General features: G+C 40.7%; 1 protein-coding gene across 2 annotated transcripts in view; it reads left to right on the forward strand.

The window, feature by feature from the left end:
• Positions 1-2,943: 2,943 nt before the first annotated feature.
• Positions 2,944-26,825, forward strand: part of prickle1b (prickle homolog 1b) — a 37,551-nt gene continuing 13,669 nt past the window's right edge. Inside the window, exon 1 of one of the 2 annotated variants that reach the window (XM_061714329.1) lies at positions 2,944-3,158. Coding sequence is in view for 1 of the 2 variants with exons in the window: in XM_061714328.1 (XP_061570312.1) it covers positions 26,117-26,131 (15 nt within the window). In the remaining variant the exon portion in view is untranslated. Of the gene's footprint in view, positions 3,159-25,815; positions 26,132-26,825 lie in introns of those variants that run through there. The other variant, XM_061714328.1, reaches the window with a different exon arrangement.

A 26,825-nucleotide genomic window follows, 5' to 3' on the forward strand; every position in this document is an offset into this window, starting at 1 on the left:
AGTTTGGAATACCCTTCCTGGTATCCCCGGTGTTCCTAAAGCAAACTCCTTTGATCTACCGGAGATTTCAATGCTCATGTGTAACCTGGAAGGAGGTGTAAATGGTATTAATAACCGTTCTTATCATGGTGTGGTGCTCTGTTGTTGGTCTACTGTTGGTGTAGCTGTCAACGGAAAACCATTTGATGGCGAGTTGAATCAAAAGATGGGAGGCTCTGGAGGTGACTGACACGTACCAGCCGGCCAAGTGTCTTGCAGCCTTGGTGGTTTCTTGGCAAAAAACTCAGATGTGGGATTGCTCGGTTTTAAAACTGTTTCTGATGTTTTGTCCACCTGTTGCTCTCCACATGACTCATTAGCTGTAACCAAGACCTTCAGTTGTGATTTTTTTAAAAAGAAAAAACAAAATCTTGTCCCTACCAACAAATTCAAATGGGAGATAAAGCAGTCTTTTGGAAAAATCTTACAATATGCTTTTTAACTTTACTTCTTGAGCAATGTTGTTGTTATCAGACAACACAGACTGGGCGCTAAGGCTGAGCTAGCATGGTTGTTGATTTGGCTTAAGTTCTAAACATTCTAACAGCTGGCTGGTTTCTCCGTAACCTGAAAGCACACTTGAGCTATCGCTGTTTACATCTGTACCCAAACTGGTTTTGTTTTATTTGAAGCTGCCTCTGGCTTATTTTGATTCTCTCCCCGAAATGCAAGCTGTTAAAAGTTTTTGCAAACAGTAGTGGTCAAAGCCATGTTTCAATGTCAAAAGCTGTAGTTTCTAAATGTATTATATGACCTCAATGAACAAAAGAAATGTTTTTTCTTTCCTCTATGTCAAGAGATTTTTGTTCTGGACAACCAAAGATGTTTTGGACCATCAAAGAGTTGGTGGTGCTATAAAACCAAATAGATCATTTTTATGTTTTTTTCCCCCTGTGATCCAAGGAGGAACTATCGATTTGGTACAATAGAAATGGTTGTGAATGGGAGGGGTACCAGACCCATTTCTTCAAAGGGAATCTTTACAAAGTGAAAGTTAATGTACTGACTGGCTTCGAACCAGCACTGGAGTTGCTTCTGTCAAAAAAGGTGCACATGTTCCCAATGCTTACATCTGGAGTTTTGTTTAAACCTCTAAAATGAACAAGTACTTTTCTATTCTGGCAACAGTTTTGGTGCAAACATTACCCATGCAGTCAAAGCTATCTTTTAACCTTCATAAATGTTTTGGGACAAGATTGAAAAACACCAGCGCTGCCTTGTTTCACCATCACACACCTACCTTCACATTCCTAACAGAGCAAAAGTACGTAAATCAACTTGGAGATGCTTTGTTTTCAGAACTGGAGGGGTACAAGCAGTAAGTGATGTAAAGAAAATGCCTTTTGACATTTGCTTTCCAAGAATGCAAGTGGCCTTGAGCTCATCTAGATTTCAATTTACAGTCTATTGACTCTGCAAGCAAAGGAAGCCACTTCAGCTCCTTGACACGTGTTCCTATAGCGTCAAATGAAGTAGTGTTTGGGAGAGAAACAGAAAAAACTGTAACAAACTCACAGGCTTGAGATTCAGGAGACTGCATTGTGTTTTCACGTGATAGAGTCACACAGACAGGAAGGGAACTGTTCACGGCTTTAATAAATCAAATTCAGCTGACCCTGTAGGATGTTTTCCATCTGGTCAGTGATTCCACATAAAACCTTTGTGCTTCATTAATAAAAAAAGAAGTGATCTCAATAGCATTTTATTATATAACTGCTTCTGCCTTGTTGCTGGGATTTGCATTGCCTCTGGTAGCCACTAAGGAGTTTATCCCGACCTTTTCATGTCTAATTGTACTTCTAGAACAGAGGTCGGCAACCCGCGGCTCTAGAGCCGCATGCCACTCTTTAGCACCACCTTAGTGGCTCCCTGAAGCTTTTTAAAAAATGTTTGACCTTTTTTTTTTTTTTTTTTCTTTTTTTCTCTTTTTTCCCTTTTTCTCTTTTATTGTTCTTTTTTTGCTTTTTTCTCTTTTTTTCTTCCTTTTTCCTTTCCTTTTTAATCTCGACATTTTGACTTTTTTCTCGACATTTCGACTTTTTTCTCAACATTTTGAATTTTTTCTCGAGATTGTACTTCAACATTAATCTCGACATTTCAACTTTTTTCTTGACATTTCTACTTTTTCTCAACATTTCGACTTTTTTTTCGAGATTGTACTTCAACATTAATCTCGACATTTCGACTATTTCCTCGACATTTGGACTTTTTTCTCAACATTTGGACTTTTTTCTCGAAATTTCGCCTTTTTTCTCGACATTTCGACTTTTTTCTCAACATTTTGAATTTTTTCTCGAGATTGTACTTCAACATTAATCTCGACATTTGAACTTTTTTCTCGACATTTCTACTTTTTTCTCAACATTTCGACTTTTTTTTCGAGATCGTACTTCAACATTAATATCGCATTTCGACTATTTCCTTTACATTTCGACTTTTTTCTCAACATTTGGACTTTTTTCTCGACATTTCGCCTTTTTTCTCGATATTTCGACTTTTTTCTCAACATTTCGACTTTTTTTCTCGATAGGCCTATATCTCCTTTCGCCATTTGCATTCATTCTAAGGCTTATAGGCCTACAAGACTTAATTTTTTGCGGGTCCAGACATAGGCCTATTAGTTTTTTGTATTTTTGGTCCAATATGGCTCTTTCAACATTTTGGGTTGCTGACCCCTGTCCTAGAAGTATTCTAAAATGAGCTGTGTGGTGTTTTTTTTTTTTGAAACCTCAAAAACAGATCCTTATACTTTTAAATCTAAAGAATGCGACGTGCCTGTAAGTGAGAAAGTGTGTGTGGATGTGTGTGTTGGACGAGGCGGGGAGCTCCGTGTCTGGGCCAATGGCAGCAGCGCAGCGCCAATGTCGTGTGTGGACGCTTCAGTTTGGTGCCAGAGCTGCGCATCGCTCAGCCCTGGTGAGAGGCTCTCCTCCTTCACATCCCTCCTCCGTCCTGCTGTCCCGGGTCATGCACACAAATACTCCCATCCCTGAGCTGACTGGGACCCGAAGCTGAGCTGGGTTTGTCGTTTTTGCCGGCTGGAGTGCGCACGGATGATTTTATATCTCGATTAACGGAATACTCGACCCGTCCCTGCAGCGAGTTGGTGCTTCTCAGAGGTGAGTGCTTCACTCAGAAATCTTCATGCATCCCTTAAAATAATAATAACAAAAATACCAACTTTGCAAGTAGTTTTTATTTGTCTTCTCTTTGCTGTTTTCTTGCAATTTTCAAAAACAGATCATTAACAGATCAAGTATGCTGCGTTTTTTTTTATTTTTTATGTAGAGTATCCTTGCACCTAGACTAATTTCCAGACAGATCAAAAACAAGACGGAAAAGGGGGTTAGTGAAGTATCTATGCGACATATTTTCTCCGAAGAAGATGAAAGAAAGGTGAATCTGTGGTTGGGTCGGTGGGGGACTTTCTGCCTGAGACGTGTGTGTCCGTAAAGACGCACTTAATGGAGGGTTGCATCTTGGTTTCCAGATGTGTGGACTCAGCTGTTGCCTGTCACTCAGGTGGGCTCTCTCTATCTATTTTCTCTTTTTCCCCCCGTCTCTCTCTCTCTTTGAGGGTTGCATGGTGTCTTTTGAACTCTTCAGAAGCACATAGGTCTTGAAAGAACGCACTCCAAATCTGCAAAAAAAAAAAGGAGACATGTGTCTCTTAAACCACATAAAAAGAAATAAGAGTGGTTTCTTTTGGTCACTACATACTATAAAGTTGAATATAATTTAAAAATCTGTGGGCATTTTACTTTCACTACAATAAAACGTGCTCAGGCGTGCTCGGCCAGGATAAACTTCCAGTCGGTGTGTTTTTGGAAATGAATCCAGTGGTGGCACCTAGTGGTTGGACAGATGCTGCACTGTCTGAGACCAGGGAACCTGTTTTCTGCATTTCACATGGTAGCTTGGGTTGTAAAGTTTCTTCCTCTGTACTGCTGGTTAAATTTAAGATCTCCATTTGGATATTTTGACGTAACCCTCCCCGAGCAGTACTCTCAGTCCCTTTAAGACTCTGAGGTGGCTTGTAGTTGTTGATCCTGGATCAGATCAGCCCAGGGATCAGGTGACCCGGGTGTATTCCCCCTCTGTGGGAGGCCAGTCAGCAAGACTTTGCTGGGGGTATACACTCTCTGTAAAGCCAAGCCTTTGTGAATGAGTATGTATCTCTGCATGTGCATGCACATGTGCGTGTGTGTGTGTGTGTCCTTGTCTGTGTGTGGTACTGGGGGTGAGTACTTGTGGATCTGGGTCTCCATTTTAAAGTGTGTGTGCATGCATGCATATGTTTTTCCCGTGTGTCTCCACATCTGTCATTGCTTATGTATTCATGCATGAATGTGTGAGTGTGAGAGAGAGGGAGTATTTGTGTGTGAGTGACAGGGAGAGACAGAGATAGGTTTGGGCGCAGGAGTTAAGCTGCTGTTAATTGGTTAGCCATTTGGACCACATGGGAGTCTGGAGTCAGGCAGTAGCTGAAATCATCAGGAAGTTTGGCTCGACCGCTGACCGCTAAGGGACGCAGCACTGATTGTTGCTAATAGACGCCAAATAGGCTCCTTTGTCTACCACCTACTCAACCATGTGTGCAGAAGAAAAATGTCTCGAAAAGGAATCTATTTGGGGGGGAAACTTGTTATCTGCTCTTCTAATGATGTTATCAGTTGGCGCTCGGAAGTTGGAATTTCCAAGTTCTAAGTAAAGTTTCAGCTAGAATGACCCCTGAAGTTGGAATTCCAGCGCGGAAAGTTGGAGAAACCTCCCCACCCGGAGCTCAGAATCCAACATGGCTGCTACTTGCATCAACAAAATAAACGTCCAGATAATATTACAATTTGTAACAGTTCTATTCACAAGAGTCAGACTTGCACATGCAGCTTTATCAGGGGGGGTTCAATTAAGACAGTCAGTCATTGCTCTTATTTGTAAAAAAAAAAATCTTAACATTAGATGCTCTTTAACCCCTCTCATATGGTCTTTTCCATCAAAATCAAATCAAAATGTTTCAGTAATATATGTCAAAGTTGAGATTTCAGACTTATCATCTGAGTTTTGCTTGTAATTGGGGAGCAATTACAAAGCTCACAAAGTGCGCATTAGCCTGATGGAATATAGAAGATAATTGTCATGAAGCTAATATGACAAGAAATATGACATTTTTCTATTTTTCACCTGTCATCTGGAGATCTTTCTTAAATCTCTGACACATTTTGGGCAAATTCCACACAATGGCAGTATAAACAGATCCTTTTTCAGCCATGTCAGCTTTAGCACACGGTCACACTTATGTGCTGAAAGCATCCTGAGTGTCACTGTCCGTTCATTTCGAATGGGATGACATCAAGAGATGCCAAACTGAACTGAGGGAGCATTGCTGCTGACAAAGTTGGGATATTTTCACCTTTTGATGCGTCAGCCAATCAATCTGCACCTACAAAGCTAGTGCTAGCAAAAGAAACTGTACATGGGGGTGGGACAGTTTCAAAATACTCAAAAAAATGTGATTGTCTGTTAATGCTATGGCAGGGGCACATAAGAAGCAACACTCGTTGAGTGTTAACGCAAAAACCCTGTTCGAGATACCAATAGTGAGTTGAATAGGTAACTCCACCCCCTTCTTCTTTGGGGTGTTCCTTATTTAATATGTGTCTTATAGCTTTTTAAAATTGGTCACAAATTTCATTCAATGATGTAAAGTTGAGTGTCTAGCTTGAGAGGCCACACAGAGAAAACCAAGCTCACATTATCAAGCGCTCCCCTGGTTTCTGGTAAATTTGATTTCCTCGAGTGTGGAGCCTTGAGTGGCACTTGGGCAAATTCCCTGCAAAGATATCATGTGAGAAGCATGCAATTAATCCACAAATTGTTATTTTTACTCTATCTCAGCTTTCTGCCAGCTTTAGCTCCATGTTCACCGATGCAGACGTCAGATTGTTATCAATCTTCTCTTCTAACGCTTGCCAGAAATGGAGATAAGAAAAAAATATATAAATATATATATATAAACCAAAAAGCAACACAATTAGAGGTCTTATTGTGACCTTAATTGGGAAGTTTGATAGAGATATGTTACCAGCTTAACAAATTGGCTTTGGGGTGAAAAGGTTGATTTTGTTTAAATGTGTTGCAGTGAGGAGTGGAGTGGCAGGAAGTGAGGCAGATCTAACTAAGATGACCTTTCAGAGTTCAAAGAAAAGCAGAAAGACTGGATATGTTTAGCTTTGGCAGCAGAAATGGAAAGATCGTGATGCACCCTTCACTTTTTGTTACATGCACTTTTATGAAGGCCCTGCTTACCATTTGTTTGTGGATGACTTCAAAAGTGACAGATTCATTTTTCAGAGCATTGCCTCTCGATCTGAAGGTTTGTTTGTTCTCTTCTTTTTTCGTCACATGTAACCCAGATCCCCATTCTCTGTTGAGGTTTGAGTGCCAGAGAGGAAGTCCAGCCTGGAGATTGTTTTGATATTGTTGGACACTCTCCTGGAAAACCTTTTCTTTTTTTCATTGTTTAGCCACCGAGGGTGTTCTGGATTTAGAGTCATTGGCTCCATTGGTTAAACACCTTCTGTGATCACAGCGGTAACATGGTTTGAAGAGCTCAAGATGTGCTGTGTTTCACCACTTTTGTTTGGAAGAGAAGAAATTCGCATTCCAAAATTTTTTGCAATATCCCAAATTTACAACATGGAAGAAAAGGGTGACGGGTGACTTTTAGAGCTAATTCAGGCTTTCAATGTATAATATTAAATAGACAGCCCAACAGTGCACAGCTCTGGACTTGTTTGCTTCTGGCCAACGGCTTCAGGGGGGTCGCTCAGCATTCACACACATCTTACGTCCCAGTGTTTAGATTGGAGCGCAGATTGGCTTCAGATTAAATAAATGGAACTAATGAGGAACATGAGCTCCAACGTGAAGCTTGCACGTGTTTATGTGTGCATGTCTGCAAAAAAAAAGGAAAAAAAGTGAGACTACCATCTATTAGAAAGTCAACACTGTAGTGTCTGTACACCTTGCTGAGCCTTAGACCAACATGTGTACACACAAGCGAGTTTGTTCTGTCATACTGGATTTAATCGAGTGTGGGGTTGTGTAAATCATTCCAACCCTCAGAAAACGCACCCTCTCACTTACACTCACACACTTACAGTACTACCTCATGTATATACACACACACACACGCACACGCACACGCACACGCACACGCACACGCACACGCACACACACACACACACACACGCTTGCCAAGCTGCTATTCAATGTAGCTGTGTGTGTGAAGGGCCAAACAGTGAACAACCAGTGGAGTGAGCCAGTGATCAGTCAAGAGCAGACTACTCTTTCTGCACAAACTCCTCTTTCCCAGGCTAATAGTTCAAAATCACCCAGTTAAAATATGTTATTCTGATCACTTTTGCAGAGAGGAGATACATGCAAATAGTGCTGAAACCAAATCTGATAATAATAGCCAGGTTTCCATTAGCAGTTGTCCAAGTAAGTTTTACAGGGTCCTGATTGTTGGTGTGTGTGTCCAACAGTTCCTCAGGGAGAATTGACAGGGCTGAAACACATCCCTGCCTTGGGTTAGTGGCCCAGAAACTGCCGTGTGGAGGTTGGTTGACTTGGCACTATTTGGTTATACTATGGACAGGAGATGACGTTGTTCAGGCATCTCAATAGCGTCTTTGAGTCTGAGTTGTCTCTTTTCATGTTACACCACGCTAGTGGTGTATAGATTTAGAAAGGCAGAAACCATCTCAGCTCCTTCAATGCTAATCTGGTTGATCCAGTTTGTGTTTCTTCTTTCTTTCCCTTCCATTTCATGTTTCCTTCTTCATTTGTTCATTGGTGGTTGGCAAACTTATGCACTAACTTCACCAAGTGATATGGAGGCTGTTGAGTCAGTGGATCCTTCCAGGTCCATCACTGTAATAGAGGCAACAGCTGAAAGGACTGAGGATGTTGTCGACCCTGTTGTAATTCTAGTCTCCTAGGATTTACTTTTTTGATACTTTTGGTAACGAGCTAAAGAGAAAAAAAAAATATTTTTTTTAATTAAAAATATTTAAATAAAAAGGGAAAACGCAAGATTTTGGAGAGTCACAGCACTCGTAAACAGAACATCTAAAAAAGGTGAACAATGGTGTAAAGAATGCAATACATGCAACACAACATCTTGGAAAAAGTGCGATAACACTATGACTTCTGATATACAAATGAATACTTAAGGATATTGGGGTATTATTTGTACTACCCCAATGTTATTTTGAAAAAAAAAAGCACCTGGCAACAACTGCTATATTTGCAAAATCGACAATGAACCACATCGCTAAATAATTTTAGCAGAACATGCCTATGATCTCTAAAGTATTTTCTGTAGTACTTGGAGGAATTTAAGTATAAATTACAAAAAGGAAGACATTTTTCCATCTTATTGGCTACATATTTTATTGTTGTTCATAACATACATGCATGGCACTGAAGGACATAGTTCAGTACCATTTATTCAAATTTTTTCTGATATACTGATATTGTGCAAGTTGATATCACAATGACAATACATTTTCAATACATCCTGGCCCTAGTATGCTGCCCCCATGTGGTCAGGAGTGATAATGCTCCATTGAGTGGCTTTATGTAAAATCAATACGTTTGTGTTTCCTGTTTAGTTGCATTTTGTAAAGGATCTTCACATTATTTTTAATTAAACTTCTCTGAATATATGTATATAAATTTTCATATATTTATAATGTCATTTTCATAGTAGCATCTCATTGCCAACATAGACTCATTAACTACCAAAATATGAGTTTTAGCTGTCCATTCAAACAGAGTTTGCTCTTTTATGGTGAAATATGATGGGATTGCCTGGCAGGGATCAGTCTTGGAGTCTTTCATGTGTGTGGGGGGGCTGGGACAGCAGTACTTCATGTACAAACACTAATCGCCATCCTTGTGCACATTGAGTGGTTTCAGACCAAACCCTTCAGGCCGCATTGGCTCCACAAACCTGGTATTATGGTCAGCTTGTGGAGAGGAAAAGTAATCCAGGCCTTAGAACACCATGAGGCACTGAGTAATGGACTCTGAGACAGAGTTGCACTCAATCCTGTGTCAAAACTTTCAGTCGAGCTGAAATAAAGTTGCCCAGAGGGCTTACTAAGTGATGCAAAACTGCGTTGTTGCTGATGGTTTGCGACTCGTGCCTTCGAGTGAGAGTCAATTTGGCACCAACTTAATTACCTATACACACAGCTCTATTTGATGATGATTAAAGCCACTCTCGCACACAGATACAGACACCTGCCCAGACACTGCCAGTCGCCAGCCGCGGCACTTCTGCAGACATTAAAAGTGATGATTATTAGATGATAATAATTAAAAGGCTTTAAAGCTCAAGTAAAGGTAAAAAGAGTAGAAGCGGAGTCTTGCGTAGGAAGGCAAGATCGCTTTGGAACAACCACGTAATTATTTCCAGTTAAATGACCACCCTGGGGCAGAACACAAATGATAGCTTTCAGTTTTGTTTTTGATTGGGAACAACATGAAAGCTCTTCATAAGACATTCTGGGTTGTTGAGTGCTACATCAGACATACAGCGTTGCTGTTGTGGTGGGAAAACCTCCTAACAACAGTTTTCATGATCATGTTTCACAGCTTGATGTTTTGATATTAAAATGATATCTGGCTTCTGCTGGTAAACACTTTTTGGAGGCTTTATTTGGGGGAATGTCAAGAACAAGGCAGTTTTTTTTCCCTCAAGAACGTGTCTTAGCTTCTGTCCGCCTTCCTTAAATTAGACTCATGTGTTACACATTTTTGTCTTGAATCTAAGAGCCCTGAAGCTGAATGTCTGAAATCAGATCTAATCCTGGACAGTCTCTATCTTTATCCCTTTTATTTTACTACCTCACCTCTCCCGAAGTCCATAAATGCTCACGTGGCACAAGATGTTCCCGTGAATCTAGTCCATGACCTGAAGATTGTCAATCTGTGCACTAAACAGGAGCAGATGCGTTCGATGACACAGTTGGAGCTTCAGGAGAAATGCAAGTCAGACGCTTTCAGGGAGATGACATATTGAGTTTACATTTACTTTGGGTGGTCGCCTGTCTCTGCAGAGGTCTCCTGAGGCATGCCCTGTCTGTCACTGTGTCTCCATGTTCCACAACATCCCAGAAGAATTCCAGCTTTTGAATGCATTCAGAAGGGAAATGGCTCCTTCCCTCCAATCTGATGCCACCCGGAGTCAGGAAATGGTCTAATGTGATAAATACAGTATAAGTGAGGGTGGGGAAGATTACAGGATTTTCACCAAAATCACTGAAAGCTGCATATTTTCTTTTGCTTGAGTATTTGTTGAAGTCTAGTTTCCAATATGGAATGGACAGTAAAGCGGCTATAATCAATATTTTTATCACAACAACTGATTAGTGCAGGTTTCAAGTCATGCAATGGGTTTCATTTAGTGTTAAACAGTCCTTGTCCACCTCAATTTGTCCAGGTTTGCAGCAACTTTGAGCGTGAAACCAGTTGCTTGCCTCCCCAAATAATGTAAAGTGTTTTTAATAATCATTTTATGAAGCCAAAACAGTCATAACAACAAAGGGATAGAAGGTGTTTTTTTGCGTAACTGTGTTGCTGTTTCTTGTATCAACAATATCTAAGCAAATGTGATGCTGTTGATAGCGTTCAAAGAATTGCGGTCAGCTGTTCTTCAGCGTGGCTTCTGATTCGATGTTTGTTTCCACAAATGCAGCTTGTTCAGCCTTGTCCTTTTTCCTCGAGGGGCTGCTGTAAAGCTTGGATAGGAAATATTTTTTTGGTGCATCCTTTGCTGTATTATCTGAAATTCTCTTTATGGACCAATAGTTCACATTTAATTCAATGCTCTCAAAGCAAAAGAAATAAAATCACCCTTGAAAGCAACAGTGGTCTAAAAAGACCATCTAATCATTGTGAGGGACCAAAACAAAAACCATTGGACCATTGGTTTTTCTGTCAAACTAATTTTCATCAGTGAACAGTCATTTCCAATTGCTTTGGACGTATAAATCAAGGCTTGTTCTTTTTGTTTTGAAAATGTCATTGGCTCTTGGTTTCTCCAATATCTTCTATCCCACCTTTAAACCAACCTCTGCCTTGAGAACATTTGTAAATAAGTGTAAGCCTAGGTGACAAAATCACAAAGAATTATCTTACATTCTCTCCTTCTGCTCAGTCAATAGTTTAGCGTTATCAGTCTCATGCTTTTGTTTTCTCTCTTGCAACTTGTTTGGTTCGGTCTCGTCAATTTCACACAGTGTATAATGTTATAGAGCTGATGTCATTGCAAATCTCTAAGATCCTTCTGTGTTAGCATCAATGTAAAGTATGAAATATATTAATGTTGATCTAGCCTTAATATGCACAATTGACTCCTAAAGTTTGGTTCATTTGGCTGTGTGAGAGTGCAGCGTTCTGTGCTCAGTCATGGCACGATTCCTGGACCTCGGCACGGTTAGAAGAAGAGGTGTGCTTGGGCACGTTATGGTCGGGCATGTGTGAGCCAACGTAAGCATGCGTCAGCAGTTCCTTGTAGCAATCATGTAACAACACAGCAGCATGATCCAGAAAATGGAAGACGTGAGAGCGCTTCATCTCACCAGAACAACTCGTAATAACCGGTGTTAAGCAGGTGTGTTGTCTTACAGTGTGATGATGTATGTACAAGTGGCCATCATGCTGAACCGTGCTTGAGACTGGAGTAATATGAAATCTGGCTGCCGGGGAGATGAGAATTGGAGGGTCAATCGTGCATGGGTACAGCTCTCCTAGAGTGTGTCCTCATTTCTCTGTCTCACAGAGAGTGGAAGCGCTCATGTGTTTATTATTAAAAGATCTTCACTTTCGATGTACTGTCAATGTATGAGTCAGAGCCCGTTCATCGTTTTTTATTTTAAAAAATTGGCTCTGCCATTCTTAGACCCCTCACAGACTAGAATAACTGCAATTCCCAGCGGCGGGCATGCCATCTCAAGAGACTTCCATGCCCTGTGGGGCGAGCCTGTTAGTAGAAGTAATACATTTCTTTTTGTCTTAGTGTCAGCTAGGGATGGGCGGTATGGACTAAAAAATGTATCACGATTATTTCTGGCATTTATCCCGATAACGATAAAAATGATGATAAAAAAAATACCAATTCAACTCCACCTTTTTAACTATGAATTTATCTCGCTCTCAGATCCGCCATGTTTGTCATCAACAGGAATTTATCTTTCTTTCTTTCTTTCTTTCTTTCTTTCTTTCTTTCTTTCTTTCTTTCTTTCTTTCTTTCTTTCCTTCCTTCCTTCTTTTTTCCCTTCCTTCCTCCTTTCCTTGTTTTCTCCCTTCCTTCTCCCCTTTCCTTCCTTCCTTCCTTCCTTCCTTCCTTCTTTTTTCCCCTTCCTTCCCTTTTTCCTCCTGCTCTCTCCTTCCTTCTTCCCTTCCTCTTTTCTCCCTTCCTCTTTTCTCCCTTCCTTCCTTCTTTCCTTCCTTCCTTCCTTCCTTCCTTCCTTCCTTCCTTCCTTCCTTCCTTCCTTCCTTCCTTCCTTCCTTCCTTCCTTTCTTCTTTTTTCCCTTCCTTCCTCCTTTCCTCCTGCTCTTTCCTTCCTTCTTCCCTTCCTCTTTTCTCCCTTCCTTCCTTCTTTCCTTGTTTCCTTCCTTCCTTCCTTCCTTCCTTCCTTCCTTCCTTCTTTCCTTCCTTCCTTCTTTCCTTGTTTCCTTCCTTCCTTCCTTCCTTCCTTCCTTCCTTCCTTCCTTCCTTCCTTCCTTCCTTCCTTCCTTCCTTCCTTCCTCCTTTCCTCCTGCTCTTTCCTTCCTTCTTCCCTTCCTCTTTTCTCCCTTCCTTCCTTCCTTCCTTGTTTCCTTCCTTCCTTCCTTCCTTCCTTCCTTCCTTCCTTCCTTCCTTCCTTCCTTCCTTCCTTCCTTCCTTCCTTCCTCCTTTCCTCCTGCTCTTTCCTTCCTTCTTCCCTTCCTCTTTTCTCCCTTCCTTCCTTCCTTCCTTCCTTCCTTCCTTCCTTCCTTCCTTCCTTCCTTCCTTCCTTCCTTCCTTCCTTCCTTCCTTCCTTCCTTCCTTCCTTCCTTCCTTCCTTCCTTCCTTCCTTCCTTCCTTCCTTCCAAAAATCAGCTTTACACAAAAACATCATCAACGGGAATTTATCGTTTTTACCGCGACATGACAAATTCTTACCGTGGGGAATTTTTTTGACGGTTTATCATGAACGGTAAAATATCGCCCATTCCTAGTGTCAGCATGCGCTGTTTACAGTCTTTACATGTCCTCTTGAGACCAAGTGTTCAGGATTTCACTTTCACATCTTTCAAACATCTGTTTGCATATGGACGGCTTATACCTCCAGGTATAACTTGCTATTAATCCCCCGGGAGCTGCTGATGCGCACATCATTCTAACCCCATGTAGGCTTTGCTTGGAGTTCAGCTGAAACCTTATCATTTGGTTCAGAGGACTACAAATTGTTGTATATCTTTTTTATACTACTTCCTCCCCGGGTTCATCTCCCATCTGTTGCAGATTAGTCCTCAGCATGTGTTTACAGAGCAAAGCCTTTCGCTGAGTGGGACTGATAGTAAACCCAGAAGGTTTTAGTCAGAACTGTCAGGTAGGTCTGAATTAACAGAGAGGCCGGCTGAGGATATGGCTGGCTGAGAGGAAAGGCGAGGAGCGTGGGGGTTTGCAGGAAGGAGACAGGCAGGGAGAGGGTGAGACAGGCTCCAAAATTACACGGCGAGCCCACTAAAACGCTTCTGCTGTTTACCCATGAACCTCAGGCCCGCTACTAGAGGGTCAGTGTGGAATGCCGACAGAGCCCAAATTCAACCAAAGAGGAGGGAGACAAACACCCCACAAAGCAGCCAGTCACGGCACTTTCCCTGTGATAGTGAGGTTATTTAAGAACACCGCTCAAGGTAATTTTCATATCACACATAGCCTCGATATCTATCATCTTTGTGGCATCCAAACCCGCCAACAAAATGAACCATCAAAGCCTGAGCTAATACTCCTCATGTGATAATGTCGTCAGCCTCCTTTCAAAATCTCTCTCAGTCAGTGTCTCGGTATTCCTTTAAAAAGGGGAACAGAAAGGATGTAACCTTTCTGACCAACAGCCCTGGTTGACGGTCTGCTCTCTCGACAGCTGTGCCGGCACATTCAGACCCAAACTGCATCCAGATTGTGACAGAGCGCCCAAGGCTGCAAACGTAGTCAAACCTGTCTTTCCCAGATCTCGTTATTTTTCTGATGTTTAATTATGGGAACCAGAGGGTGCAGGTTGTGTAATACACAGATGGTTTATGAGTGTATGTATAAGTGTGTGTTTGTCTGTTCCGCTTGACTGATATGACTGATGTGCCATCCCTCTGGGGTCCTATCATTAGGTCTCTGTGTGCACAACCCCAATCTTTGGCCCAGATCTTATCAGATTCTTATAAAAAAAAACTCTCAGGAGTCACACATATAATACACACACAGACACACACCAATTAACAAAAGCAGTTTTCCCATACGAAATGTGATGCAACGCTGCTGCTTGGCTTGCATGATATGTCATCACATGTATCTGTTTTTTACATTTGTTTCTCTTTCCTTTTATCTTTGATCAATTTGTTTCTCACAGGAAATTACTTGACACTGACACTGAGTGGAACAACTTTTTAAAAGCCCTGTTTTCTTTTGGCTTAAATGTTACACAGATCCAGTCAAATGGATGCCTAATGGGTAGAGCGACTAAAGCCGATCTTGATAACAGTGTCTGTATAATGTCTGAGATTAGTAGATTAATGCTTGGCTGTAAAAATAGTAATTAAAAAAACAACTAAAAAGTTTAGTTTGCACAAGTGCAGGTGAAGTGTGTGTCCTTTAATGCTCTGTCAGGGAGGACACATTAAACTGGTTTCTTATCTTTAGTTGTCATCAGTTTTTTTTTAATTGAAAAAAGCAGTTGTTCACAAAGATGTTGTTTGGCGCTCCGTCAGTGTGTGCTGACACACAACAAATCGCTGTAATAGAATCAGCTGACTGACAATGATGTTGCATGTTTTCCATCATGCCAGCCACACACACGCACTCTATGAAAATCTCTTAATAATGGATGAGAGGCATACCAGCAGTGCATCAGGTTTGACCCGCCATTCTGTCTCTTCACTTATATCAAATCATTCCTGGACTGATTACTGTGAAAAAAGGGCAAATATGACTATTGATGTTTTGTATTTTGGTGGGTTTTTTTTGTATCATTCGCTTTCTCAGTCATCTACCTGTTCTGTCTTCTCTATGGAGCTTCATTGTTAGACTGAACTTCTGTCTGAGGATACACACACACACACACACACACACACACACACGTTCCTTTCAAGGCAGCGCTTGAAATGTCCTCTGGCTTTTATTAAAGAAGGAATGCATCACTTAACAATATCAAATTAGAGTTGGATGGGATGCACAAGACTCTTTTGCTCAGCCTTGCCACACAGACACACACACACACACACACACACACACACACACACACACACACACACACACACACACACACACACACACACACACACACACACACACACACACACACACACACACACACACACACACTTGCTTCATTATAAGGACATTGACTTCCATCCATTACGTAGTAATATAGATATATATAGAGCCTACCCCACACCATAACCCTAACCTAATCTTGATTCACACCTTGGCTCTAACCATGACGAGGACCCAGTAATGACTTTCTGCTCCTTTTATTGGTGCCAACAAGGTCAGTGATACTACCAGAAACGCTCAGTAGTCATCTTATACAACAGCTAGCGACGGGACATGGATGCCTGTACAAGAAGTCCTTTTACACGCTTGGTTTGTCTGTAGGGATTTTATCCACACTATCACCTCAGGGGCATGGCCTTTTTGAGTCTTGCTAGAGGCATAAAACAGCATTGTATTTTGTCAAAGCTCAATTGCTGGAAACACAATTTCAGCTCCTCTCAGTATTGCCTTATTCATATATATATATATATATATATATATATATATATATATATATATATACACACATACATACATATACACACACACACATCTCATTATTGCCCAAAAACATCACGCCATGATGCTCTTTAATGCTAAATGTGTGCAACGTCAGAAGATGAGTGACTTGAAATATTACTTGAATGAGTCAAAATGTCATTATTTTAAATATAGGCTATTTGTTCTATTACCCATTATTACCTTCCCCACCATGGATTTATTGCCCCTTAAGAGTCTGATGAAACAAATGAACTTGGCAACACATATTAGCCTGGAGGGACATCTAGGAGTTGAGTCTGATAATGACACGTATTAAGCATTTTGTATTTGTTTCACGTTTCCAAATCATGAAACAGAAGGAATAATCCAAGAAATAAGCTTTCATACCCTTCCTGACAACCTCATTAAATCCTAAAACAGAATAAAGGGTCTTTGTTTTTTCAAAACAGATCCACAGACAGACGGAGCCTTCCATCTGTATCCTGTTCTGATTGTGTCCAGCTTTTTGCACGCTGTCTCGGTACTTATACAGACAAAACAAATGAATAAGTCTTGGAGGGAAGCATTGAGTCAATCGTTATGCTAAAAATCAAGAAAAGATTAAGAAAATTGGCAGGCATTCTGAAGGATTAGAAAATTATGTTTGTCGTCAGTTTCGCACATGGGTGGAAAAACAGAAAAGAACTCTGTTTTTTTTTTTATATTTTATTTTATTCTCCAAACTTTTTTTTGGTGCTAATTCAGAGTCAAAGTAAGTTTAAAAAAAACATCCCCACCAACTGTAGAGAGGGAATTTTTTATGGTGAATTAGATGATATAAAACAAAATGTGTAATCAGACTGGTAAACTAACAGAAAACACAGGTTAAAAGTGTAAAGTTAGTTAGTTAGTTTAGTTTTATTTGGTCCATTGGTCAATCAAAACATGCACCACAGTAAAGCTGGATATATAAATAAATGAACCAAAAAAGGTGTAGACTGAAGCTTATATAATATAATAAATAAAATAAAGAGTAAAGTCCACAACTAAACGAGTGCTGCACAGAGACATGAGCGTATAATACAATTAACAAGTACAGCACATGAGACACAAGGGTGCAATGTACTATCACAACCTGCACTAGCAAAGCAACAAAGCAACACAGCCACACATGACAAGCTGAAAGAGACTCAGCTTGTCATACCTAAACTAAGGGTAGGATGGGCTGTATAACAAGTTTGAAGTCCAGATGCTCGTAGGATTGGGTAAATGAAACAGAGCCCCTCCAATGGCGTCTCCAGGTCCCTGCATGGAGGAGGATTGAAGAGCAGGTCAGTGAACTCAACCAATCAGGGACAGGGAACCACACAGCTGCATTTCCCTTCCTGATTGCTACAATCAGTACACAACTAGCAACACATGAGTCAAGTGCAGCCTCAGGCCATAATATTGTGCTTCTCCGGACGCTCCGGTTGCCTCCATATTACAAAAACACACCATAAAGGACTGGTGACTCTCATGCAACAGTAGCAGAGAGTGTGCAGAGTTGTTGGTATATATGCGACCTGCGTGACCATGAAAAAGATCATGGAGCTGGTTTCAGCCAATTTCCAGCCTTGTTCATTCACTCATTTGCTAAGAGATATGACATTTACAGTAGTACTAAAAAAATATAAACCCTCATATTTGAGATACTGGTCTAATAAGATAAAACATTTTTAATGGTATTATTTTGCGTATGCACAAAGTATTCAGTGGCCCTAACCTTTTTCACGTTTTATCTTTTGTTTTTTTGCTAAAATCTCACGGTGTGAATTACCACGGCAGCCAATATTTTCTTGGTGTTTCTGGATAAAAAGTTAATAATCGTACTTTTAAACATCCTGTAAATCCAGTGATCTCTGAGGGTTAACTAGAATTTTCAGTTTTAGAAAATCTAACAGATGACAAAAAAAAAAGTCAGAGAAAGAGGGCATGTTTGTATTGGCTGTTCTACAAACATAAATTCATTCTCTACAAACATATTAATTCAAACATTCCTCAAATGTACATCGATATCAGGAGAGAGCGGTAGAGAACTGGCTTTAATCCTCCTGTCTTCAGGTGAGGAGTCCTGATCAATATGTGAGGTCACCTTGTTGAGATGGCACAAACAGAAACATTTTGGCATAAAAACTATTTCAACTTGTTCAGAGATCATTTGTGAGCATTCATATCAAATTTCCAATGTTATTTAGAACGTACTTATGAAATAAGTACGTGTGCAGTTAATTTTTTCAGGTTTATTATCTAGTCTTAGTACTTCAAAAGAGGTGGACAAAATAACAGGATAGTTCAAGAAGGAAAATCTATACAGTATGTTTGGCAGCCATGGCAACAGGCAACCTCTCGGCTCACTCATTTCCCACCATTTGTTGCAGTTCCTCAACTGACCCATAGGGGCTGGCTCCAAAAGCGAGTCAATCGCCGTTGACTTGCATTAAAATGTCCAACCTTAGAACAGAAATAAACATATTTACAGCCTGGTTCAAAAAAAATTGTGGTCTCAATCATTTGATTTCACATCCATGACAACTCTGAGAGGGATACATTGTTTTGTACCGCGCCAGGAGAGTTGCTATAAAGCATTACATTTATTTCTAATATGATCAATTGACAGTCGGCTCAGCCAATGGCTAGCTGGAATCACTTCCTGATCTGTAATCATCATGGTACCATACTTACTGGAGCAACCACCCATTTATATTAACCTAGAATCGGCTAAATGCGACTGACATTTATTATTTTGCTGCTGACTCAACATGTTAAACGGTATACTAACTTTGGTTGACATGCAGTGGGTGTTTCCCAATATGGCCCTGTATGAAGGAAAAATGGGCTTCAAAACTGCTCTTGAGGGTCATATGACCCAATGCTTCTTCCATTGTTTTATACGCTCTATGGTCTAAAATAGCCAAGAGCTTCTACGTAATAACCGACCATGGATGTATTATATTAACCTGGATACCGGACCGGAAAATGGCCGCCGTTCATTTCAATGGAAGTTGCTCGCCTGGCGCATACGCCGAAAAAGTTCCTGACTTCCGGGTTTACTTCCGCGTTATGGGGCCCATAGAGCATGTGCAGTTGAGTCACCTCCCATCATGCCCCGGGGCAATGAGAACAAGTATTAATATAATATATTCATTAATGTATATTATTAAATGTATATTATTACATCTATTATTAATGTATTAATATAATATAATTATATAATATGTATTAATATAATACATCCATGGAGTGCACAGACACAGTCGTGACGTCACGCCCAGAAAGAGACTTTTCTTTGACTTTTCTGGCAGTTAGAAAACATTTTTGACGGATATAAAGTCCATGACTTAAACATATGGAATACAAAGATTAGTAATTAACGGTGATTACAGCTGGAGGTGTCCTGTGAACAGTTTTAGAGGCTTCTCTTTTACTATTGTGGTCTATGGGAAAAAGCTTTTTGGGCCCCATGGGATTTTTTGTTGCAGCTGACCACTGGGGAAAATCGGCGTGCCTGCTGAGTGCGAGACCGGGGGCCTGTAACCGACCCACGTAGCCTACACACTCCTGTATGTAGGCTATTATATCACTCTGACGTGAAATCGCCATCATTAGATAGCAGTGAAGCTTCTTTTCTGCAGCACTGATGGATGTTGATCAACAGTAACTTTTACCAGCATTTTAAATCGGCTTAAAAACAATGTAGTGGTGGAAAATATAATGCTACCAAACGAACCATTACCTTACATTCAGCAGACATTTACAACTTACAGCGACTTACAATTGAAACTTTTTTTATGTACGCAATAAAACTAGGAACATTCGTCCTGTAGGACAGTGCTAACCATAGGACTGTGCGGACACACCAACCACGTTTTTGTGCCTAACTTTTACCTGACATTACACACTGGAGAAGTGCATGCCAGAGTATAGCGGGGGTTGCGACTTAGGGTTCCTGGCAGCAGCAGACATATGTTGTCAGTTAGGTAGCAGCATAAATCACGCATAAAGTGTAAGCCTCTTGCCTGCAGTTATGTTGGAATTGACCTTTTCCATTGAAAAGGCTAAAATGATAATAGTCAAAGAAATAATTTGTGGTGGAATAAAAGTCAGGCCTAGTATATGAGCTAAATTTCAACCTAATGTAAATTCTACAATAAGCCTTTTAAGCTGCTTGTTTGTGTCTTTAAGCTCTCGTTAGCAATCCTAACACCGCCTTCTCTGTTTATTACTGCCACTAAAGCTTCACCAACACCTCCTGGCAACACTGCACCAGAAGGTGGTAGCAAACAAGCAGCATTGCTATTACTGCTTTCTATCAGATGCTTTAAAAACTATAGGTGTTTGATCCGAAGAATCTAAACTCCAAATCCTTGCCAATGACCGAATGCTCTCTTCACAGATGACAATTTCCTGCTTTTTATAGGATTTTTATTGCCACTTCTGTTGTCCCAGATGTGTGTTGGTAACACCCAGGAGTGGTTAACGGATCTCAGCTGAGGGTTTTATGGCCAGAAACTTAAATTACATTTGGATGGTGAGCGTCAGAGGGCATTGACACTGACCTGACAGGAGCATTGAGGAATGCCTCCACAAACCTGATGTGCAGCAACAGCAAGTCGAGCCGGTGGCTCTTGTTAGCCAGGGATAATCGTCGACTTCCTGGTCTCAGAGGCTACTGAGAGGTGTTTGTCAGCATGACAGCATGACTTAAAACTACTCAGTCCAAGTGCACTGAGTAGATTTAAGTTTTTTTTTTTTTTTTATGTGGATCCAAGCCACGTGCAAGCTGTTTGTCCGTTGTTGTGGAAATTGTTGGTTTTTTTTAGATGGATATAATCAAGTTGGGAGGTTTCAGAAATGAATACAATGGACAGAGAGATGGTTTTAATTTCAGGTCAAAACGGGATTGTTTTGTTGGCGGTTTCTGTGTTAAGAACAAATTAAATTAAGCCAGGTAACACAGAGCCGTAGTTGATCTGGAAGTTAAACCATACCCCACATCATGAGTACCCAATAACCCGTCTCTGGACTCTTTGTCTGGACAATTCAGTTTTGGAGTCCAGGATGACTTCTTACATTAGGAATTTTCTGAGGGCTTTTTTAGTTGCTGTTTGGGGATTATTTTAAGTCGTACTCATTTCTGCGCTGACAAACGGCCTTGACATCCTCCATTTGCAAAATCTGATCAGCAACACACTATATTGTATGTCTTTTGGAAACTGTTTTGGCCATTGCATCTAGGGCTGGGCGATTTTGGACAAAAATAAAATCCCGATTTTTTTCTCTGGAAACCTGATTTTCGATTTTGATTTTTTTGATAAAACTACAAAAGACAATGGAATAAATTGTTTCAAATATTTTATCTTTATTTTTAAAGAAAAATAGCAAACAAATGTCCCTATTGTAAATGAAGTGCAATTGAAAGATACTGTAAATCCTCCTTGAGTTTAGTAAAGTGACAACATTTACAATTTTCTTCACCAAACAAAGATGACTAGACGGGCTCTGTCTGTAATGCAGCCAGCTGCAAAAAAGGAAAATCGATTTTCCGATTTTCCTTTTTTTAACATTGATTGTGATTAATAAATCCGATTTAGATTTAAAATCGATTAATCGCACAGCCCTAATTGCATCCAGCACAGAGACCTAGTCTAGTAGTAATTCTACAGAACTATTTGGACTACCTTGTATAATTCTTCATGTATATGCCACTTTAACATCAGGAATGGTCCCCAAGCTCCGTTTGAGCTTGGCTTTTATGACAGACTGCCCTGCAACGTGTCAAGACGTGTTATTTTTCTCGTCAGGTTCAGTTCTGAACAACCAAAGGGACACCCCTCCTGACAGCCATTTTAAAGGATCAGATAAACTGCGTTTTGCCTCCTGGGGGTGAAACACTGCTGGCAGAGTCCAGATGTGAGAGGCTGTTTTACATGAAAATAGAACTCAAAATTGTTGAAAGGACTTTTTGCCTAGTGAACCTCCCCTTCAGAGTGTAGATGTGGAAAAGGCCGAATTACCAGCTTAGTCATGTTTCAAAAGACAGATAAAAAGGTACCCAGAAGAGTGTGCATGCAGTCGGTGTATAGTTTAGACCCGGTCTTTGATTTCAAGGGCAGAAAAGGCCACTAGATCTTGTCTGAGCCGCCAGTGCCAAGTCCTTGCCAAGGAAAGAAAATCTGCTCAGAAAGTCCTCCAAGGGACTTGATCAAAAGGTTTCCGGGCAAATTCAAATGTTTTCTGAGTTCACTTGAATTTAGGAGTAAGCTGATTTTTGAGGCCAAGAATGTCGGGTTATTTCAATATCAGCCAAGTGTTGATCAAAGAATTTGGATTGGGGAAAGAAAACAATGTTTCAAAGGTTTTTTCAATCTCAAGACATCCCATCTAAATATGATTTATGTGGCTTCTGGAAACGCACTGAAAGCTGGGGTCATAGCAACAGCATCAGTTCCGCTGGTAAGTTTTCTGATCGTCAGTCTGAATGAAACCAGGGCGCCGTCCATGCAGCACGTGTCCAGCAGTTTTGAGATCAGCAACACCAAGCTTGTCTAAAAGTCAAGGCAAAAGTTCAAATGCCCGTAGTGAAAACAAAAAGGGGAAAATGGAGCATCCATCATTTTCTTTGGCCATAGTAGATAAACAAACGAGATGCCACAACATTAACAATAAAACTCATTTAAGAGGAAAGGCTTTTTCACATTGTTACGCCTTCTTTTCTTTTATAGAAGGAAGCAAAAGAGACAGCAAGGTCAACTGTCCTCTTAAGTTTTCCAAAGACCCCTGAGTCCCTGGCTACAAGCTTTAACCCAATCTGAAAGGCAGATTTCTGCCTATTGTCTCGGAAAAAGCCACTCATCCTCTGACCTGTCCTCTATTCATGCTGGAGCATTTCTCATCCACTCAATGCCTGTTTTCCTTATCTGAATTAAGTGCTAGTCTGTCACCAAAAACAGAGAGGTTTTCCTCTCCACCATCTGCCTGAATAAGATTTGATGAGCCTCTGAAACGCATATCCAGATAAATATCTCAGGAAACTCGATGCAGATCTTTCTGAGAATGGCTTTTTGTGCAGCAGTGCCAAGAACTCTGGAAAACCTGAGAGCTTTTCTGAAATGTTTAACCACCGACTGGACTCCAAAGGTTCTCCTTACCCTATTTCAAATATCCCCTGGTATGCCATGAAAGAAAGCCATGTTGGCAAAGCACATCTTTAAGCATGCAGACAATATCTCACTTAGTCTCCTAAGCCAATTAGGCAACTGAGTCATTTCTCATCTTTAGCAGGTAATCTGGCATGTGACAAACAGCCCTGTTTCCCTCTCTGCTAGTCGACTTTGTGGGCTTGTCTAAGGAGAGGGCATCTTTGTCTGGAGAACAATTGGGTAAACTCATTTGTCATCTCTGACTCTTCAAATAAAGCCGTTGCTGCTTTTCAACCTTTCACGATGACAGATTGTGCAGAGCTTGTCCAAATAATTTCAACAAACATTCAGTGAGTTGGGTTTTTTTCCCTTTTCTTTGCGCAACGTGTTGTTCTGCAGTAATTTTTTTTTATTTTTGGAGGTGTTCCCCCTTTGGCAGAAGTGTCTCCAACTGCTCGGTCTGCTGGATTGTGGGTCGCTTCCTCAGTGAAGTGTTCTTCCACAATAACGTCATTGTGATCATCTCAAGTGAGAGATGAGGACGGGGGACCCCAATCCACTCACTCATTCACAATTCCTAAAAGAAAAGAAGAAAAAAAGGGGGGGGGGTTGGCAGGGTGAGCAGACAGATCCCGTGCGTGAGAATTTCCAAAGATGGATGAGGCTGACTTAAGAGGCAGCACAGTCAATATTTGACCCAAGAAACACCAACAGGGGAGATTTGATCATGGAAGAGGTGCTTTTGGACGCCGTCATACTTTCAAGGATGCTGTTGGGCAGGTGTTTAAATGTTGCTAACTCATATGTGTAAAAATGTCACTCTTTATGAAGACCTTTTACGACACACATCAGCTTTATTGAATTATTTCAACCTATTGAAGAGTAGGCAACTCGCTAGCTAGCATCAAACTAGAGCCCCTTCTCAATGGTTGGGAAGGTCCTGCCAACTTTCTGTTACATGGCATGACTGGCATACAGCTCAGTATTTAAAGGCTCTTGTCTCAGTGTTGCCGATATAGTTAAGAGATGGTGTCAACTAGGGATGGGCGGTATGGACTAAAAAATGTATCACAATAATTTCTGGCATTTATCCCGATAACGATTAAAAAAATTACCAATACAAAAAGTGTCATCAACGGGAATTTATCTTTCTTTCTTTCTTTCTTTCTTTCTTTCTTTCTTTCTTTCTTTCTTTCTTTCTTTCTTTCTTTCTTTCTTTCTTTCTTTCTTTCTTTCTTTCTTTCTTTCTTTCTTTCTTTCTTTCAGGCTAATTTCTTTCTTTCTTTCTTTCAGGATAATTTCTTTCTTTCTTTCTTTCTTTCTTTCGGGATAATTTCTTTCTTTCTTTCTTTCTTTCTTTCTTTCTTTCTTTCTTTCTTTCTTTCTTTCTGGCTCATTTCTTTCTTTCTTTCAGGATAATTTCTTTCTTTCTTTCTTTCTTTCTTTCTTTCTTTCTTTCTTTCTTTCTTTCTTTCTTTCTTTCTTTCTTTCTTTCTTTCTTTCTTTCTTTCTTTCTTTCTTTCTTTCTTTTTTCAGGATAATTTCTTTCTTTCTTTCAGGATAATTTCTTTCTTTCTTTCAGGATAATTTCTTTCTTTCTTTCTTTCAGGATAATTTCTTTCTTTCTTTCTTTCTTTCTTTCTTTCAGGATAATTTCTTTCTTTCTTTCTTTCAGGATAATTTCTTTCTTTCTTTCTTTCTTTCTTTCTTTCTTTCTTTCTTTCTTTCTTTCTTTCAGGATAATTTCTTTCTTTCCTTCTTTCTTTCTTTCTTTCCTCAATTTATCGTTTTTACCGCGAGATGACAAATTCTTACTGAGGGGAATTTTTTTTGACGGTTTATCGTGAACAGTAAAATATCGCCCATTCTTAGTGTCAACTGCAACTTCTGACATGCAAAGCGTGATCTGATCAGCAATGGGACAAAAGTTACGTGACATTATGAGACAAAAAATGTCACGAGATGCACAAGACTGCTTGACTTAATGTCCACTTTACTGACAGAAACCATGGAAATAATATTCAGTCCCAAGTAGCCAAAATAGAACTTATTTTGGATGAAGCTTGAAAAGGAGGGAAATCAGTTGCATGCTTTCCTGAGGGAGAGGACATACATGCTTTTTAGTTACACTCACAGCTTTTTTGAAAGGGGGAAAACTCTTCCATTGCAACTTAAAGGCACACCAAATCTGGCATGAGGGAAATAGCCGTTGTCGGGCTTGTAGAACATAATATTTTGAAAGAAGTGCAAACTGAGAGACAAAAGAAGGAGTGAGAGGAGAGTAGGCATGTCATCTGGCTCACAGGAATCCTGCAGCCAAGTTCGGAGGGGGTTGCAGGCTGGAGGGCTTGGTGTCACGCTGGTGGAGGAAGGGGTGTGGAGCTAGAAAGGGAGGGTGAGGGGTGTTCGCTCTAAAGAGTGTGTGTGTGTGTGTGTGTGTGAAAGAGAGAGAGAAAAAAAAGATTGACATGCAGTGGCATTCGATTTGCTCTGGAGGGGAGGAATGAGGGAGGGACTGACAAGGCTCGGCTGCCCCAAGAGCACACACTCACAGTGGGATCAGAGACACTCCGGATAGAGACGTCACCCCTCCGACCTCCCCTCCTTTGGAGTTTAGCTCTTTCTTTCGGGGATTGCCAAACAGGTTGCTTCTTTGAGAGTCTTCTCATAGTTGACTTTCCCCAGCTGACTTGAGAAGGGTGGTGGTGTCCTTCCAGCCGGAGCTGGCTCTGATTAGAGCGTAGATCCTCTTGGGGTTGGTTGCAGAAGAAATGTAGCCAGAGCTGGGGGGCTGTATGACCGGGGGATCGTGGAAGTGACGGAGACCTTTACGCAGAGCTGGAAAGAGATGCTTTTCCTAGAGGTAAGAACAAGAACAACTTCTTAAAATGTGCCGATACAGACAGATTTTGTTGGAGGAAGACCACTTTTGAAGCCCCCCCATGTCCTTTTCACAGATCTGTCGATTAGGGTGATCTTTGGCCGGGTTTTCCGATTTGAGTCCTTTTCAGAGTTTGCAGGTGGTCTTACTTACTCCAGCTGTGTTGCGTCTCCTGCACACCCCCTCACATCCATTTGGCCTTAAAATAACACTCTTCAGCAGGCAAAGAGCAATGACCTCGACCTTTGAACTCCACTGTGTAATAGTTTTCCTCAAGTAAATCTCTTGACGTGTGGAAAAACGGGACTTCTTTTTCCTCTTTTTACTCTTTTTATCTGTCCCATAAATTAACCCCGGGTGATTGAAGTTGTTGCAGTTTCATATTTTGATAAGTAACCGCTTCATCAGGGGAAGAGGTGCGATGTCTTTTGTCAGCTTGGGCTTGCTCTCTTTTAAAAACAATTTGATTGACTAGTTTGGTGGTGAGTTCCTTTAAAAGTGTCCATTTAGGAGGGAAGGCCACATCTGGCTCGGGTTTATGACCTAGTGCTGAAAGTTCAAAAGCCCATAAAAGCAATGATGAGGAAGAAAGGAAGTTTCTCTTCTTAATTCTCTTAACCTCCTTCTGTCACATCTCCTCTTGCTTTTTGAGGACGTTTTTGTTTTTGTTTTTTTT

The sequence above is a fragment of the Cololabis saira genome, chromosome 23 (genome assembly GCF_033807715.1).
Source record: "Cololabis saira isolate AMF1-May2022 chromosome 23, fColSai1.1, whole genome shotgun sequence".
Classification (NCBI taxonomy): domain Eukaryota; kingdom Metazoa; phylum Chordata; class Actinopteri; order Beloniformes; family Belonidae; genus Cololabis; species Cololabis saira.